Source organism: Dunckerocampus dactyliophorus, chromosome 9 (assembly GCF_027744805.1).
Source record: "Dunckerocampus dactyliophorus isolate RoL2022-P2 chromosome 9, RoL_Ddac_1.1, whole genome shotgun sequence".
Classification (NCBI taxonomy): Eukaryota; Metazoa; Chordata; class Actinopteri; order Syngnathiformes; family Syngnathidae; genus Dunckerocampus; species Dunckerocampus dactyliophorus.
Genome location: NC_072827.1, coordinates 20,591,698 through 20,609,523, shown reverse-complemented (window position 1 = coordinate 20,609,523; position 17,826 = coordinate 20,591,698). Strand labels below are relative to the sequence as shown.

The window sequence follows — 17,826 nt, the reverse complement described above, 5'->3', positions numbered from 1 at the left end:
ACCGCCTGGTGCTCTGGCCCTAATAAATAACATTTAATAATTAAGAAATATAATAACAGAGTGTGTAATAAAAATAACTGCCTGTGATTCTGAACAGGATAAATGGTAGAAAATGGACAGATAATATTGAGTTTACAGCATTTGACTCATTCAAAACCAATAAAAGATAGGGAATGAAAAATTATATTCCAAGTAACACGTCAGTGAATTTTAAGACATGTTTTTTAGTTTGGTATTTTATATGATATACGAGTATAATTTTGTTTTAATATTTATATACTATATATACAGTAGGGTGTATGTGTGTGTGTGCGCGTGCGTGCGTGTGCGCGCGTGTGTATTTTTGAAGGATGTTTTTAGCATAAAACATTTTCCATATGTGGAATAACATAATGAAAGTAGCGATGATACCTCTGATGATGGAGCGGAAACTTTCAAGAGGGGCAAGACGCTGCAGTCTGTAAACGCCGCATACCGGTGCAAGGTCTCGCGATAAGTTCCGTGGAGTGGTTACCAGGGGAACGCGATTTTCTAGAAGTTGTAGCTTACTGAGTAGCCGGCACTGTTTGTGTGGGATGAACTCCAAACATTTTACGGTTGTATTTCCTTTAAAACCCCAAATATATGTTAAATAGCGTCTCCTATGAAGGGAATAAGGTAGCGTCGTAACGTCGCGGTTGGAGTGTACGTGCTTTAAACACCAGGTTGGTACCTTAGCTAGCATGATACAGCTAATTAGCTAATGGTAACTTTGCTAGCTGCTCTCACAACCGTCATGTCTTTTCTAACATTCCAGAACTGTCAGTTGACGTGAATCTCGTGGTTTTAAACTATAATATGTCGCACTGTGGTGGTTTAAAATAGCCAATATTTATGTGGTTTTGCTCAGGCTAGCCTGCGGGCTTAAAGCATTGACAGACGGCCCGCTGAAATTCAATAATGTTAGTGACTGGTGTGTTTAGTGTTACTAGAAACAAGGTCGAATGCTTGCATACCGCCCATATGCACTCTAGAACTGCGCTGGATCTGCGTTATTGTAGCTTAAAAATATTTAAAACCAATCTCTTTGAGGATGCAGTGCAGTTCTATACCCTTGAAAACTCCAACCACAATCACGAGTATGTGACATTTTTGCAAATACGTTTATTTTTCCATGAGTACTTACACTTGTGCAACCTAGGAGAGGCCTTCCTACAAAATGCCATCAAGCCAGATCCTGCAGCCAGTTCTCAAAATGAAGGTGGATGAGCTCTTCCTCACCTGGCTAAGCGACACCAAAACCCAGGCGGTCTTAAAGGACTACCTGGACCTCATCAAGGTCGGACACCAGTGCGATCTAAACGATGTGGGTGCCATGACGAAAAGGACGCTGACCTTCAACGAGAACAACAACGTGGCGTCCCAAAAGAACTGGGTGGCGGAGAAGAAGGCCACCGCCTTCAACACCCCCTTAAGCCCCCCGTCGGCCGCCACCTTGCCCTCGGGATGCAGCGGCGGGACCAGGGTGACAGGACCCCACGGCAGGATACTACGGAGGTCTGTCAGCTCCAAAAAGGTATGCCATCTCATTCAATTGTCATGTTTTGACAGTTTTAATTACATTTGACTAGTGGTACACTTTTGGGGTGGCATCACAGAAGAAATGCACAAAACAAGCAACAAAACACGTTCACGGTGTTACTCTTTAAAATGCTTGCAGAGCTTAAGTCTCATAAGACATGCAAAAGTCTTGTATGACTTCGTTAGGAAGTGAAAACAAACGCTCAGTCTCAACTCAACGCTCAGTCTCAACTTAAGAACTTAAAAACGCAAGAGAGATGTTGCCGTCTCAACAGCGAGATCAACAGCTAGCGCGGTGTATGTCCAAGCAGAAGATGTAGTCATTCTACATTTGATCAAAGTTACTTAAGATTTGTCAGATCAAAACATGATGGCTGCATAACACTTCTATCAAAACATGTGATAGTAGAGTCAAATTTGGACCTACTTCCTGGTACGGCAAATGTTGCACTCTTTGCCATATTGATATTTTGTCATACTCCTAGTTTAAGAAGAGCTGCAGCAGCAATTAGAAAATATGTGCACTCTAATCTAATGCAGTATGTCATGTGGCGGCCACGTGTGACTCAATATTAAAGGGACTGTGAGGTTATTAGAGGGGTGAGGGGTGCTTCTATTTAAAGACAACAAAACGGATTCCTACTACTGATGCATTCCTCTGCAGATTAGTGGAAAAAATTTGATTTATGCCACGGTGATGCAGCCTGCAACAGCTGTTGTGACTTTGACATCGGACACCCCTACATAGCCTCATAACCCCCCCCCCCCCATGTCGCCATTAAATACCCAGAATTCCCCTGTCGGGAAGAAGCAAGGCAGGGCGCTCACACTCTATGAGGTGCTCAGTGAAGATGTTTGATTGATATTTCTAGCATGAGTGCACTGTAATGACCTTGGCTTGTATATGGACCAGGGTTTCCTCTACATGTAATTGATTGTGGCGACCCGCCACTACAAAATAAAAACAGACACACCTTATAAATTATTTTTTTTAAGTTGAAAACAATGTTAAGTAATATATTGTATGAATGGATATACTGTATATGCTAGATTGATACATAGATTATAGTTTATTATTTACGCACATATTAGTTTCAAAACTATTTAAATGTGTTAGTTTTATTTCATTTCCCATGTATTTGTTTTACACAAAAACAGCAATCAAATTAAATTTAGGTTTGTGTCAAATAGTACAAAATGTACTTTGTACTAGTCGGGTAACAAAAAGAGGCTCAACATTTTAGACTCACTAAGTGCTCTCAGCAAATTTGCAAAACTGTTGATTTCATGGCAATGTTCTTTGTTCATGTTCACCTGGTTGTTGAAAAAGGTAAAATAAATAAGTTAATAAATAAATAAGTCATAAAAATTGTTATTTGTCATAAAAAAAGAATTGCATACGCAGCAGCGGCACGACACAGTGGCAGCAGTCCCATGCAGCCCGCCACCACAGCTTCAGAAAATTCTAAGGGGAACCCTGTGAACCCATGTATACCTTAGCATGTCGTATTTCCTTATAATGTGCTTCTGCTATTACCTATTTTAAGAAAGGGGTCAGGGGTCGCCAGAGACTCAGGCGCTAATAGATGCCCGTTAAGTGTTGTTATTTTAGTGTCTTGTGAATGAATAAATGAAATTACATGATGAAGGTGTTGTAAGAAATATGAGCGAGGCTTATAAGACTATTAAAAGTATTAAATGCTGCCGCATCTGTGATTAGATGATTGACTAAAACTTCAAAACAATTTTTCCATAGGATATAATTGAATTTAATTCATTTGTTCCAGGCTACTGCATGACGAGACAAAATAGAACAAAAATACAGTAAAGTTACTCACCCTGTGAAGATGCTTGACAGAGACTGAGAGGGAACAGGAAGGTGTTTAAGCACTGTATGTCTTTTAATAAAAAAAATTTAAAAATCCCCTCAAAAAAGCGCTTGTGGAGGTTATTGTGTTTATGTTCGAGGCTTGTACTCTTTGCCACAAGAATGGTAATTTATTAGTAAATCCCTGTAGCAATCAACATTGCATCCATATACAGTATAAGACATAGACATATCCAGTGATGTGAAAGTGTTTTCCCCCTTCCTGATTTCTTATTTTTTTGCATGTTTGTCACACTTGAATGTTTCAGATCATCAAACAAATTTAAATATAAGTCAAAGACAACACAACTGAACACAAAATGCAGTTTTTAAATGAAACTTATTATTAAGGGAGAAAAAAATTAAAACCTACATGGCCCTGTGTGGAAAGACTGATTGCCTTTGGGAAAATACTCTGTTGTCTGACCAGACAAAAGTTGAACTTTTTGGAAGGTGCATCTCCCATTACATCTGGCATAAAAGTAATGCCGCATTTCAGAAAAACAATACATCAACAGTAAAATATGGTGGTGGCAGTGTGTCTACCAAAAAATCCTGAAGGAGAATGTCCGGACATCTGTTTGTGACATCAAGTTGAAATGAACCCTGTGTTCTGCGGCAGGACAGAAACCGGACAAAACAAAATGAAGACTTTGGAGTGGCTTAGACAAAGTCCTGACCTGAATCCTATTGCGATGCTGTGGCATGACCTTAAAAAGGCTGTTCATGGTCGAAAACCCTCCAATGTGTCTGAATTACAACAATTCTGCTACCGGAAATGCTTGAATGCATTTGTTGCTGCTAAGGGTGGCCCAACTAGTTGTTAGGTTTAGGGGGCAATACATTTTTCACAGAGTGCCATGTAGGTTTGGAGTTTTCTTTCTCCCTCAATAATAAAAACTTTCATTTAAAAACTGCATTTTGTGTTTGTGTTGACTAATATTTAAATGTGTTTGATCTAAAACGTTTTAGTGTGACAAACATGCAAAAAATAAGAAATCAGGAAAGGGGAAAACACTTTTTCACACCACTGTATAAGACTACTTCTTCGGCTGACATCAGTTGATACTTTCAATGCTCTCTGAGGTGAAGTCTCACAACATTTTCTGACAATTGACAATGACATAACGCATGAAGTTAACACCTATTTTGCCACAGATGTTGTGGTTGAAGTCCAAATATTGTTGAATATTAAATGACCATAAATAAAACATTGTTTTAAATTTCAAAAAAATACTTTGCACACAAAAACATCTAAAAAAACAAAGTGAAAGTGTTTGCACACACATTAAAGATTGGAAGACATTCATCATTTCAAAATTGTCCACCACCAGACGCGTTTTTAATTTTGTTAATATATGTCACAATGTGTACTTTTACTTCCTGTTTCAATATCTTTTGCAGCCCATTTAGGCAGCAAGCTAGTTGTAGCTGATGCAGCTCCAAGATTCACTGGCAAACCTCTTAATAAGGAAAATCAGTGAATCAGCAGAATCATCAGTTTTGATAATGAATGGTTTCCCAAGCTGTTGTGTCCCTGGTTGAGATAATTGTAGCAACGTGTCTGTGTTGTCATTCCGCTGGTGACCACAAAGATTGTTTTGCCAAGCCAACATGACAGTTGCCGGGAACACCAATGCAAAGCAGCTGACCTGCTCACGTCATGTTCCTGTCGTCGGCCTTCCCTGAAACCCTTGTTGAGACCTAAATTTGGAACCTCATTCACATGTCTTAGACCTCTACTGCATATGCTAGTATTGACCGATTCCGGAAGTCTTTATGGGTGGGGTTATGGGTTATTGAACACTCTCTTTTGGTCATGTCTTCATTGCGAGTTGTGTCTTGCATGTTAAAGAGAAAACAGAAGCGCAAGGATTTCCTTCTAACTTAAAGTTTCTAATTCCAGAGTTTGTGTTTCATAATTACATCTGTTCTGTAATCAAGGGAGCATGACTGGAACCGGTTTTTGGTGCAAATCACATTCAGCAGCGTTGTGGGCGTCAACCTGACGTGGTGTCACAACTTTTTCAGAGTAGTTAAACTACCACTAAACAGTGTTTTATTTTTGTGTTTTTCTTTTTTACACTTGTGTGACAAGCAAGAATGACAGAACGGGATTCTAAGCGCTGCATTAGGCCTTTGTAATTTGGGCATTAAAGTTTACATTGTTTTATTGTTTTTATGTCTTATGAGATATTAATAGCGATTAACTTTTTTTTTTACTTTTTAAAAAATGCTATACAATGCGATTCATATCATCATCATCACTTGGGCATTAAAATTAGGACCAAATGCTTGTTTTTACATTTTAACACTGACAGTGGTTAACTTCTTTTCACACTTGTGTGACAAGTAAACATGTTTTTATGTTGAGTGTTTTGTTGGTTTTTACGTCTTATAATAGTGGAACACATTTTTATACGCTTCTGTGACAAAGGAAGAAAGCCATAAAACGTGATTCATATTGCATAAGCGCTGCATTCATCTGGACATTAAAGTTAACATTGAGTGTTGTTGTCTTTACTTCTCAATATTAACAGGACCTCATTATATTGTGCGGGTATTAAATAATGAAGTGTCTGGGGAGGTTTTTATTGTATTCATTCCTTATATTCGGCTCATATAACAGTAACAGTACTGTTGTACTAATACTAAGCAACATCATTATGCCCGCTAGCTATTTGTGTTTACGGTGCATGCTTCAGATTTAGTTTGCTCCAAAACAAGCACACACAAGTTGACAGTTTTGTGTGATCTGCTTATGTTTGTGCATTCCTCTCCACGTATGGCTTGAATTGATTACCATTAAAAAGAAGGCTTGTATGAAAAGCCGTCATGCAAACAGCTTATCAAGCTCTCGCAGTGTCCTGCGTGAAGGATAACGGGAAGTGCAGAAACCAGTGTAGGAAAATATGCTCTTTGGCATCCTGTCATCTAAAAATAATGCGAGTTCATCTCACACTGTTGGTCATTAAGCAAATATTGCTTTGTTTACGTGGCTATTGTGTGCAGGCTTTTAGGGCCTTTCGCCTGCACATTGGAAAGCAACGTATGTCAGATCAGCAACTCTGCAAAGAATTGATGTAATTGCCGTCACTTTTGGGACAACAGTGAGCCAAAGGGAATGTTTTTTTTTTTTTTGACGACGCTCGCTTCTTGGACTGCCCCAAACAGCACTCGCCTGGTGCTTGCGCAGACTGGTTCGGACATTATTCTTTGAATTTGATGGGTCTGTCTCTTCCCCCCATACCCCCCCCACGTTCCCTCCTCCATTGTCGGCCATCAACTATAATAAGATGTGGAATGGCTGGCAGCCCGAACTCGCACAGGGAAGGCAAAACAAAGAGCAGCATAACTTGGGAAGCATAGTAGTTAGATGAATGCATGATGTCTGCTGAATGTGTTGTGTGCTAATTTGGCCTCAGGAAACCTAAGTTCTGATAGCTGTCATTGAGAGTTTATGTTGTCTCTTTTTCTTGACATTCATACTTGCAGAGAATGTTGAAAATAACACGGCTGCATTCATAACATTGCACACTTTTTTCACTGCGGACCAGATACTGAAAAATCACGGGATGCAGGGGCCATTTTAATATTTTTCATTTAAAAGTAGCCTTTTTTAAAACGGAAACTTAACAACTCAAGTCCTGATTCACCGTGTTGTTGTTGTTGTTGTTGTTATTATTAAAATATGCCCACTGTCGATGTCGACCACTTTTCTTGACATAAAATTTGTGACCCAAAGGTGGGTTTTTTCTATGAAAAAATGTTTGTTGACATGTTTCATAGTATTAAGTATTAATTTCCTCATTACCGCAAAGCCGCATACCACAACATAACTACTGTCTAGTTACACACCATTAAAACATGCACTTAGTGACTTCCTGTTGGAGGCAAAATAAGCTTCAAAATACAAGCATCGACGTATCAACCTAGATTTTACATCTATTACATTTGTTTCACATTGCCATAATTCTTTTCCAGTGTATTAGTTTTACTATAAAACAGCCATCAAATTAAATTTAGGTTTGTGTCAAATAGTACAAAATATTGCACTTTGTACTAGTCACATAGTACTATTGGACTAAATAGGTCAGGTAACAAAAAGAGGCTCAACATTTTAGACTCTCACTTTAAGTGCTCACAGCAACTTTGCCATTAAATTAACTGTTTTGCCATGTTCTCTGTCCATGTTCTGCTGGCTGTTTAAAAAATGTAAAATAAATAAGTTAATAAATAAGTCGTAAATAGTTATTATTTGTCATAATAAAAAAGAAAATTGCAGACGCAGCAGCGGCACGACACAGTGGCAGCAGTCCCATGCAGCCCACCACCACAGCTTCAGAAAATTCTAGGGGAAACCCCGTGGACACTTGTATAGCTTAGCATGTCGTTTTTCCTTATAATTATTTACAATAATTAAGCCATATCACTAATAATATTATAATTTTATAATATTATAACTTCTCAATGCCACTGATTTACCTTCCAGTCTGATGACAAGATCCGCGGACAGTTCCATCACTCTGGCTGAGGTATCTGGGATAGTCAAAACACTCCCCAGACAAGTTTCGCCCTGGGTTCCTCAAGGCTCTGGATGTTGAGGGACTGTCTTGGCTGACACGTCTCTTCAACATTGCGTGGAAGCCGGGAACAGAACCTCTGGATTGGCAGACCGGGGTGGTGGACCCCCTTTTCAAGAAGGGTGACCAAGGGTGTGTAGGGGAATTCAACTATAAGGGGATCAAACTCCTCAGTCTCCCTGGGTGCTGCAGAGAAGGGTATGACCGTTAGTCGAACCTCGGCTACAGGAGGTACAATGTGGTTTTCGTCCCGGTTGCGGAACACTGGACCAGCTCTACACCCTTGCACACCTTGTGATGGGAGTTTGCCCAATTGGTCTACGTGTCCTTTGTGGACTTGGAAAAGGCATTCGACCGTGTCCCTCGTGGTGTCCTGTGGGGGGTGGGTGCTAGGGGAGTACAAGATTGCTGGAGCGCTACTACGTACCATTTGGTCCAACAACTGGAGCAGGAGCCTGGTCCGCATTGCCAGCAGTAAGTCGAGCCTGTTTCCGTTGAATGTTGGCCTCTATCAAGGCTACCCTTTGTCACCGATTCTGTTCATAATTTTCATGGACAGAATTTCTAGGCGCAGCCAAGGTGTCAATGGAGTCCAGTTTGGGGCCTTAGGATTTTGTCTCTACTATTAGCAGACGATGTGGTCCTGATGGCCTCATCGGGCTGTGACCTTCAGCGTTTACTAGGGCAGTTCGCAGATGAGCGTGAAGCTTAAGGATGAGACTCAGTATCTCCAAATCTGAGGCCATGGTTCTCACTCAGAAAAGGGTGGATTGCACCCTCAGGGTTGTGAGTGAGGTCTTGTCCCAGGTGGAGGAGTTCAACGTCTGGAGTAATGCGGTCGTTGTACCGGACTGTCGTAGTGAAGAGAGAGTTGAGCCAGAAGGCAAAGCTCTCAATTTACCGGTCGATCTATGTTCCCACCCTCACCTATGGTCATGAGCTTTGGGTTGTGACCGAAAGAACGAGATCATGGATAGAAGCGGCGGAAATGAGTTTCCTCCATAGTGTGGCTGGACTCACCCTAAGCGATAGATAGGGTTAGGAGCTCGGACAGTTGAGGTGGCTCGGGCATCTAGTCCAGATGCCTCCCGGATGCCTCCCTAGTGAAGTGTTCCAGGCATACCCAGCCGGGAGAAGACCCCGGGGCAGACCTAAGACACGCTGGAGGTATTATGTCTCAAAGCCGGCCAGGGAACGCCTTGGTGTCCTCCCGGTGGAACTGGAAGAGGTGGTTGGAGGCCAGGAAATCTGGACTTCCCTACTGAGACTGCTGCCCCCGCGACACAGACCCGGCCGGGTAAGCGGAAGAAAATGGATGGATATTAAAAAGTTATTGTCGTAAGTTACTGTCATACTTATCAAATGGAAAAATAATTTTATGCATCAATCTTTTACATGTACAATCTTTTTCTTTTAATTTATTCATCCTATTCATCACATATTATGAACTTTGCAATCCTACCTACACTCCATGTTCCCATCATCACTCGTTAGCTAAGATGACAGACGTGAGACGCTTTTTTTTTTCCATCTGAGTTCAACAGCTCCTGCTGTCCGAGCAGTCCAAGAAGAAGCTGATCTCTATGATCACTTGATGAAAGTTACTTAAGATTAGTCAGATCAAAACACGATCGCTGCGTAAGACTTCAAAACGTGATATTAGCGACTAGTCCAATTAATTATTGTCTGAAGCTGCACTCGAAGCAGCATTGGAGCCGTAGTTTTTATAGACATAAATAAGCCGCATCAGTTCAAAGCATGGGTTCAAAGCATGTGAAAAAATTAGCGGCTTATAGTCCGGAATTTACATTAGTAGATAGCTAGACTGCCAGATAAATTCTTCATTAATCTCCTAGAAAAAAGCCATTTAAGACATAAATAAGACTTGTGCTCGTGTGTGTTAATATAAATGGGTTTCCTAGGGGACTTGAAAGAGTAGCGGACAGGAAGTGACCTTGGGGGTTCAGAGTTGAGTTTCAGCTTTGCGTAGGTAACAGTCTCAAAGGGAGCCCGCATTTTTATTGGGGATTATTGTGCCTGTTGTGAGGTAATTCAAACCTGCAATAAAACCTGTTGTTTCGGCGATCAAATCTGGTGCTTGTGTCACACCAAACATTACAGTAACACTAGTGACCGGTATAGATACTGCATTTCATCAATGTCTTTGAATGCGTCTTTTGAATGCCTTATATTTGTGTTTTACTAGATTTAGACATTTTATGCTTAAAACATGCTTGATTTATGCAAAAAAAAAATACTTACAATTTGGTTAAATATGCATATTTTTAACAAATAATAGACTGTATTCAACCACAAAACAGCGTGATTTATTAATTCGAACCGCACCATGGCGCAGGATTTGCCATAGCTGTAGAGTAGCAGAAAAAGCTATAAAACTCATCTTGAAAGTGCTTGAAATTCCCCTTGGACAAGGTGTGATGAAGCGATTGGTGTAAACTAGCCAGTCATGATGGTGTGAAGATGCATCCTTCAATTGGCCATAGTGGTGAGGTCTCTTTGAGTAACCTTCCACAAGCATGCAGGAATGCAAACTGGAAAGGGCAGCTCTTCTGCGTGCACACACCCCTCCCATCCCCATACATACAGGGAGTGAGACGTCCTGTCACTCCTTATCTCCCCGACAGCTTTGAGGAGAGCACTGCCTTTTGACCCCGTGCCTTCTGTGTGGGTGTGTGTGTTGTGTAGTAGAGTTGAGATTGTGTGACCCGATCTGGAATGGGAGAGCGAGTCACAGGAGCAGCTGCTCCCTTGCATTAAGCTGCTCTCTTGAGTCTTGACAGAGGACAATCGCAGGGATACATACAACTTTGTGCGACCAAGCAGCAGCAAAGCCTGACTTGTGTGGACCACTGTGGATTTGTTTATGTGTTCCCCGTGTTGGTGTGTGTGGCGAGGATGAGAATGAGGGAGCTGTCTCTGCGCCAGGACCCTGACCTGAGGAAGGAACTAGCTCTGCTGGCACGGGGTTGTGACTTTGTGCTGCCCTCACGCTTCAAGAAGAGGCTTAAAGCCTTCCAGCAAGGACAGGCCGGGGTCAGTATGAGTGTAGTGGTCTCTTATTGTGGATTGCTATCATGGTACTCACACTGTTGTGTTTGATAGCATTGTTGCAATGAAGTAGTCCCGCAAATTTAACTTCTTATAGGTCCTGTCATCATATGGGTAAGTGTGACTGCTATGTTTATAACGGGGTGTCTAAACTTTGTCCAGCAAGAGCCGCATACAAAAAAATTGAAGGATACGGCGGGCCACTTTGGTATGTCTGTTGTTGTTTTTTTTTTTTTGCTAAAATCAAATTGTCCATGTTTTGGTCAGATAACTTAGCATATATTAACATACACTGTGTTACATGTGACATAGCAAATTAGTGCAGTATCTCATAATGTATCTTATTAATAATAAATTAATTTTATATTCACAAAATGCCGTGGCCAGTATATACGTTGTATATACAATGTTGTGAAAGTGTTTTCCCCCCTTCCTGATTTCGTATTAATTTGCATGTTTGTCACACTTAAATGTTTCCAATCATTAAACAAATGTAAACATGAGTCAATGACAACAAAAATGAACACAAAATGCCACCTTGGAGGGTTTTCCAGCATGAACCACCTTTTTAAGGTCATCCCACAGCATCTCAATAGGATTCAGGTCAGGACTTTGACTAGGCCACTCCAAAGTCTTCATTTCTTTTTCTTCAGCCATTCAGAGGTGGACTTGCTGGTGTGTTTTGGATCATTGGGTTACCCTGCTGGGTAACCCAAGTTTGTTTCAGCTTGAAGTCAGGAACAGATGGCTGGACATTCTCGATCAGTATTTTTTGGTAGACAGGAGAAGTCATGGTTCCATTTATCACAGCAAGGCCCTGAAGCAGCAAAACTGCTCCAGACCATCATCACACTACCACCACATATTTTACTGTTGATATGATGTTCTTTTTCTGAAATGCGGTGTTACTTATACGCCAGATGTAATGGGAAAGCACCTTCCAAAAAGTTAAACTTTTTGGAACAGTTCTTTGAATGTTGTTGTGGGGTCTTTTGTGACCTTTTGGATGAGTCGTTGCTGCACTCTTGGGGTAATTATGGTTGGCCGTCCACTCCTGGGAAGGTTCCCACTGTTCCATGTTTTTGCTATTTGTGGACAATGGCTTCCACTGTGATTTGCTGGAGCCCCAAATCTTTCGAAATGGCTTTATAACCTTTTCCAGACTGATTGATACATCTAAGTTACAGTCTCTCATTAGTTCCTAAATTTCTTTAGAACTCGGCATGATGTCTGGCTTTTGAGGCTCTTTTGGTGTACTTCGCTTTGTCAGGCACGTTCTATTTAAGTGATTTCTTGATTGAGAACAGGTGTTGAAGTAATTAGGCCTGGGGTGTGGCACCTGTCATATAATGGTGAGGGAAACTGTGGTTATTAGTTGGCCAGTAGCACAGGTGTTCCTAAGGCCTTTTGCACATTCACTGGCGACATTCGTCTCGTGTGGAATGCCACCCACAGCCCGTTCCGCTGTCCTCGCTTCAGGCCACATCATTGGGAATGTGTAAAATGTCATAGGGCTTAGCGAGTCCAAGCTCCAGGCACTCAGCTAGTGGTTAGCATGGGGCGTGGGGGGAGGGGCAGTCAGCACGAAGGTTTATGTCCTTGTATAGCCATCGTTGATACCGATCCGGAGCAGAGCAAGAGCAGAGGATCAGGCGCATTCATTTTCACGGTGTGTACCCTCACCAGTGTTTACAGTTCGGGCCATGTTTTCAGGTGTTACATGAGACTTGAACTAGAATGGCACCCGGTGAAAGCGTAGACCTTACTTATCCCACAGCACAAACTGTTGACTCACTCACATCTCATTTTAGATATCCCATTGTAATTTTCTCCTGTCATGTGCGCCTAGTATTTAACTTCCAAACATAGTCTCCTTGCCTTTTCTTTCCTTGAATTGAGTATTTTACGTGGTAACAGTAGTTGTTATACATAACTTTTTGAGTTTAAGGTCTAGGTCTAAAAATGATCAATCATGATCATGGTCATGATCGTACTTGGGTCACCTTGAAGCATGCCATGTCTGTTCAGAACTGCGTTATGCTAGCATATACCGCATGCAAACATAGACAAAAAGGTAATTAGTTAATTATGACATTAGTTAATTATGACGGTAGATCACTGCCAATTTACAGTTCAGCATTCATTCACTCCCAGCAAATTTGCAGTGTTCTTTTCTCTGCTATAAACTGTAAAAAATAAAAAAAAATTAAAAAGCGAGAGAGAGAGAGAGACTGAAATTTTCATGTCCACTGTGAGGTCTGGAAATCACAATGTATGATTTTTTTTTTTTTAATAATGTATTTTTATGTTACTGCTGCAAATAAGTATTTGAAAACCTGCCAATCAGCAAAAATTCTATCCCTCAAAGACCTGTTAGCCTGCCTCTAAAAAGTCAACCTACACTCCACTTATTATTCTAAATGAGAAGCACCTGTTTGAGAGCAGTAGCTGCATAAAGACACCTGTCCACCCCACACAATCAGTAAGACTCCAACTACTAACATGGCTAAGACCAAAGAGCTGTCCAAAGACACCAGAGACAAAATTTCTCCACAAGGCTGGATGACTGGGACTCCAAGGAAGATCTCACCTCGTGGCATGTCAATGATACTCAGAAAGGTGAGGAATCAGCCCAGAACTACACGGGAGGAGCTGGTCAATTACCTGAAGAGAGCTGGCACCACTGTTTCCAATGTTACTGTGGGTACTAAGACGTCATGGTTTAAAATCATGCATGGCACGGAAGGTTCCCCTGCTTGAATCAGCACATGTCCAGGCCTGTCTTAAGTTTGTCCATGACCATTTGGATGATCCAGAGGAGTCATGGGTGAAAGTTATGTGGTCAGATGAGCCCAAAATAGAACTTTTTGGTAGGAGAATGGAAGAATGGGGAATACCATCCCAAAAACACCATCCCTACTGTGAAGCATGGGGACGGAAGCATCATGCTTTGGGGGTGTTTTTCTGCACATGGATAGGACGACTGCACTATTAAGGATAGGATGACCGGGGCCATGTATTCCCTCCTCCTATTTGCAGCAGTAACATACAAATAAATTATTTAAAAAATCATACCTTGTGATTTCCTGACTTTTTTGTTAGATTATGTCTCTCACAGTAGACATGCACCTAAGATGCATTTTCAGACCCCTTCATGATTTCAAAGTGGGAGAATTTGCAAAATCGCAGGGTTATTTTCGTCACCGTGTGTATGTATGTATGTGTTCATGGCTGGTGAGGCACTACTCCTTTGGCGTTTTTTTAATGTTAATGCAGGTTGAGAGGTTAAGAGGATAACCCAAAAAAAAGAGGAGAATAATTCACTTTGGTTAAAAAATGTTTTCAGATACTTCTTAGTCCCATTTATTTATTTGTTTTATCATCTGAAAAACATTTGTGTCCTTACCTTTTTATTTATGAAGTGCATGCAGCCTTTCCTTCTCCAGCAAAAGTTCTGATTTTTTTGTTGTAAAAGTCTGATCACCTCCTGGTGAGTTTGGGTATATATTAGGTTTGCCTCGATCTTGGCAGTCAAATTCATTCATTCATTCAGCTGAGCATAAAAATATATTGAATGCACTTGATTTTCTGCTGACTCGTTATTTTTAATTATGCTTCCCCTGCGTCTCCTGCCTGCACATCACTGGAAACTACAATACTAAATACTAATGATTAGTATTTTACATTCACATTTTCAAAGTTTATAGGTCATCAAAATAGTTGATATCATTCAATAATTCACAATTAAATTCAATATGGCAATAAAGATATTTACACATAATTCCTCAATAGATTTGTGCATAACCGGAGTAGTATCTGAGTCAAAATAGCGACTGTGCATAGCGTTGATTGTACATACAGGTCATGTATCAAGTCCAGTTAACATTTGCTATCAAACATTACAGATGTACAGAATTGAAAATGATTATGCAAAACACAATCCAGCCAAAGTCAAGGCAACATTTTCCAATGAATTATGAAATATTAGTTTCACTAATGGAGGTGTAGAAAACACACATTTCTATAGTGGCGTTCAGGACGCAAAGCAGAGCCATCAAACAATTGACTTTTTTTTTTTTTTCCACATAACTAGCCGCTACAAGTAAATGGATGGCTTTTGTTATAGATATAGGCATCTTACCGCTGAGTTAGTTTATTCGCAGTTGGAATAAAAAAGATGAAAGTTGCATTTCCGTGTGTTGCTTGAGACGTCTGAGCACCACTTACTTTGCCGTGGAGACGCAACAGCGAATCAGGAAGGGGAACTTAATGTCAGCTTCCTGATGTCATTTGACATCTACAAAGTGACGTTTACTGTATGACTTGGGTGACGTCAAGTAGTGGCAGCGACATCCATTGGAGTTTGGCAGTGCTGCTGCTTTTTGAGGTTACTGATCAGGCCTCAAACTAACTCTAACCCCAACCCAAGCTTCCAGGATCTATAACACTATAAAGAAAGGGTCTGTGTCATATTATATATGACTGTGGCATGTGTTTTTTCCTGCTGCGTCTGCAAAATCTGTTGGCATATGAAAAGATGGTTTATGTACTTAACTGCTAACCAACTTACAATAGATCATGCCGCTTGTATGCATGCCTTGCATGCATCATCCTATTTATGTGTTGATTTCTGTATTCAGTCTTTACAAATGTTGAATTGAAGATCTGTGCACATAATTGTTGCATCATACTGAGAGCTATGTCAAATGTTTTGGTGTCAATTTTGCTACAGCTCAATAGATTGTGCAGGGTCACTTAATGTTGTGAAACCTTGTGGCAGTGCCGTAGATGATGATGATGGTAGTTTCTCAATCCCCTCTGCCAGTGAAGACATCAAAACAGTCGGCTGAGAGTTATTGGCTCTACAAAAAACAAGACCGAACATGAAGTGTGAGTGGGTGAAGACGTTATTGCAGAGGCCAAAGTAGCTGATGTTTTTTTTCAGGTCAAGAGTGATCATATAGTAGTCTCTGCTCTTTGCCCATCATCCACATGAATAAGTAAACACCTTTCCCCAAATAAACAAATTATATTTTCCCCCTCAGGAAAAAAAAACAGTTCATACCACTATGACTGATCATGTGTCGGAGTAAGCAAGTTTACTACAACACACAATGCTTGCAGCAGACATGGCATCTGTAAAGCTTTTTCTCTGCTTTATTTTGGGCAGGACAAACAAAACCAAATTAGAAATAAAGTGACCTTTCAATAAGTAACCACGGTCAGAATGCATATATAATAAGTATTTTTTAAATTTATTAGTATAATTATTGTAATACTTTTGTGTTTACAAATCATAATTGGTCATTTATTTGAGAAAAAAATATGTAATATTATAAAATATTTACATACAAATAAAGGCCTTAATATAATTGTAATGGTGATGTATTTATATATTTTCATGACAATATGATATTTTAATTATTATAATGATATATAAATAAATAAATATATATTATAATAACATAGTAAGTAATTATATTTGATAATCTATTTCATTTTTTAATTAAAATAAATGTTATTCAATAATATACTTATAAAATAATTTATACAAATAAAACACCCAGTACTCTCTGCAGTTGAGTAAGTAAGCAACCATAGTCACTATATGAGGAAATACTGTATTGGGATGGAGTGGATAAGTGTTAGCAAGTCTGTTCAAAGAGTGTTGTTAGCATATGATAGCGTCTGTGGCTAACACCTCACCTCTGTGTGTTTTGTTGGATTTTCAGGCACAAGTGAGGACAGAGGAGCCCGTCACCAACCCGCTGAGCGAAAGCATTCCAAAGTTCTACTTCCCGCTGGGTCGGCCTAAAGCCAACCTCAACATCGACAGCCTCATTTCCAAAGTCGAGGCAACGTTTTGCCAATTCCCCAATGAAAGGGCCACCATTGAGGACATGGGGCAGGTTGCCAAGGTGAGAGTGATTTGCAGCATGCCACCATGCAAAGTTATTATACCATTTTCAATGTTTGCTCCTTTTCATACCTTAAAATATGTACTCGCTTTCCTTGAGTCGAGTGTGCCATGGTTTGAGGGAAGCCTGAAGTGTTTCCTCAGGGAAGTCATCAAGTGATGCAATGTTTCACTAGCGCCATTATGCTGCTATTATAACTGTTAACATATCCACAGTAACAACAAGTGTCTCCTCAGGCCTGCGAGTGTCCCCTCTACTGGAAGGTGCCATTGTTCTGCTTGGCCGGAGGCGACAGGACGGGCTTCGTGTCTGTTCACAAGTTCGTGGCGATGTGGAGAAAGTAAGACAACGGCTCCTTTTGTTGTTCTTTTCAGCTGGGCTGCTTGTGCACAAGCTCGCCACGGCCCTGTTAGGACTGCCATCAGTAAACACAAATTATTGGTCACCAAGGGCTCGCAAACATTTGCACTGCGAATAAAAATAGGACAAGAATAACAGGACCTGTGCTTGCTTGTGTGTACAGTACTGTGATAGGCCAATATTGGATTTGTTGTTTTTTTACAATGATATAATTACTATATACAGTGGTGTGAAAGTGTTTGACCCCTTCCTGATTTCTCTTTTTTTGCATGTTTCTCACACTTCAGTTTCAGATCATCAAACAAATTTAAATATTAGTCTACAACAACACAACTGAACACAAAATGCAGTTTTTAGATGAAATTTTTTTATCATTAAGGGAGAAAAAAAATCCGAAGCTACATGGCCCTGTGTGGAAAAAAATCATTGCCCTCTAAACCTAATAACTGGTTGGGCCACCCTTAGCAGC

The 17,826-nt window shown here is 40.4% G+C and overlaps 1 protein-coding gene across 4 annotated transcripts in view; it reads left to right on the top strand.

Annotated features, from left to right (window-relative positions):
• The first annotated feature begins 512 nt into the window (after window positions 1-512).
• Window positions 513-17,826, top strand: part of ppp2r3b (protein phosphatase 2, regulatory subunit B'', beta) — a 27,624-nt gene continuing 10,310 nt past the window's right edge. For 2 of the 4 annotated variants that reach the window (XM_054786615.1, XM_054786617.1), the window contains exons 1-4: window positions 513-704; window positions 1,181-1,555; window positions 16,812-16,997; window positions 17,234-17,337. In XM_054786615.1, coding sequence (XP_054642590.1) covers window positions 1,199-1,555; window positions 16,812-16,997; window positions 17,234-17,337 — 647 coding nt within the window. In that variant the 5' untranslated portion in view covers window positions 513-704; window positions 1,181-1,198. The other 2 variants (XM_054786616.1, XM_054786618.1) reach the window with 2 other exon arrangements.